The sequence below is a fragment of the Galeopterus variegatus genome, unplaced genomic scaffold (genome assembly GCF_000696425.1).
Source record: "Galeopterus variegatus unplaced genomic scaffold, G_variegatus-3.0.2 Scaffold1801, whole genome shotgun sequence".
Taxonomy (NCBI): Eukaryota; Metazoa; Chordata; class Mammalia; order Dermoptera; family Cynocephalidae; genus Galeopterus; species Galeopterus variegatus.
The window spans coordinates 303146-304639 of NW_007727912.1; the positions used below are offsets into that span (position 1 = coordinate 303146).

General features: G+C 35.5%; 1 protein-coding gene across 1 annotated transcript in view; it reads right to left on the reverse strand.

Moving 5' to 3' along the window:
* Window positions 1-304: 304 nt before the first annotated feature.
* SERPINB2 (serpin peptidase inhibitor, clade B (ovalbumin), member 2) overlaps window positions 305-1494 on the reverse strand; it is an 11040-nt gene continuing 9850 nt past the window's right edge. The window contains 2 exon segments of the mRNA XM_008579052.1: window positions 305-709; window positions 1041-1211. Of these exon segments, the coding sequence (XP_008577274.1) occupies window positions 305-709; window positions 1041-1211 (576 nt within the window).

A 1494-nucleotide genomic window follows, 5' to 3' on the forward strand; every position in this document is an offset into this window, starting at 1 on the left:
AAAAAAACACCATTATATAAAATAATAAATAGCACAGTCAAAGTTAATGCTATAAAATAAACTAATCATAAGGAACAACTAAATGGGCATCATCCCATTTTAGGAGAACAAATAATTAATAGAGTTGTCATGTTATGATTGACAGGTGTCTAGTTATGTCTGTTTATATTTAGTGGGTAGCAAAAGTTGTTCAGAAGAACAGAAATATGTAAAAAAAAGAATAAATTTTTGGCATTTGAGATAGCAGTTCTGAGGCTTACAGCTCATGTTGCAAAATCCTATGCAGAAACAGAATCTTTCAATTTTAAGGTGAGGAAAATCTGCCAAAAAATAAAATACTTTTCGATATTTTGTGCATGATAAGGAAGAGGAAAGGATGATCTGCCACAAACTGTGGACCTCCATGACCAGTCCTCCCCGTCATAACACCCCCGGTGCCAGCAGCTGCCTCGGTGCCCTCCTCGTTAACATCCACGGTGGCTTGATGGAAGACTTCAGAAAGGAACAGGTCATTCCTCTCTGACATTCCTAGAAAATTGGCCTGGCCCTTGTTGAAGGCATCTTCCATGCCCATGCTTCTCAGAATGGATTTGAGTTCATAATGCTCTTCTAATTTGAACTGGGGGATGTAGACTTCAACGTTATCTTCAGCCATCCCATCTTGACTGATCCACTTGTTGAGTTTGTCATAGGTTATTTCACTTTCCAGCTGCAAATCAAAACAAAACAAACAAACAAAAAGACAATGAGTGTTAGAAAAGAAGGAAAAATACTCTAAGTCAAATGTTAAAAAATCAGTGACTTTAACTTTACTATATTGTAAATGATATAAAATTTTAACAGATTGGTCAAATATCTGCTGCATGTGAGACACATGCTTAAGGCATTAAATGAAATTTTGAGATATGCCACGTTTACTATGAACTGATTCACATATTTTTGTGTGAAATAGCACACCATTACCTAAGGTGTAGACTTTCATATCGTGAAATGTGGATTTAGCCCCAGAAGTTTAAAATAACTGAAAGTAAATGCCTCACCAACTCCAAGCCAGTGGAGTTCAAGCCATCAGCAATTTCATCTGGAAGCAACAGGAACATGCTGACATCTCCAGCATAAGGGAGTTCTAGAATCTGAGCCTTTAGGTCTTCTATGTATCCAATGTTCAGACTTCCATGCAAGTACATCATCTGTACAGGTGTGCGCTTAGTCTGCAAGTATTAAAAAGTAAACGATGAAAGTCAATTGTAAGACGTTAAGAGATTTACTACTAGACATAAAAGAGAATGTGTTCTGCTTTAGTGTGGGAGCAATGTTTTTAAAAATCAACAAGATAAATTATTTATTTACCCTTAGAGTAGGTACACTGATCTCATTAGATTTTTCAAGTTTATATCCATTATTTAGTTAAGATAGACAACAATAATAATGACGATAATAATACTAAAACATTTTTCAGTACCTATTATGGGCCATTCTTCTCTACTCATAACT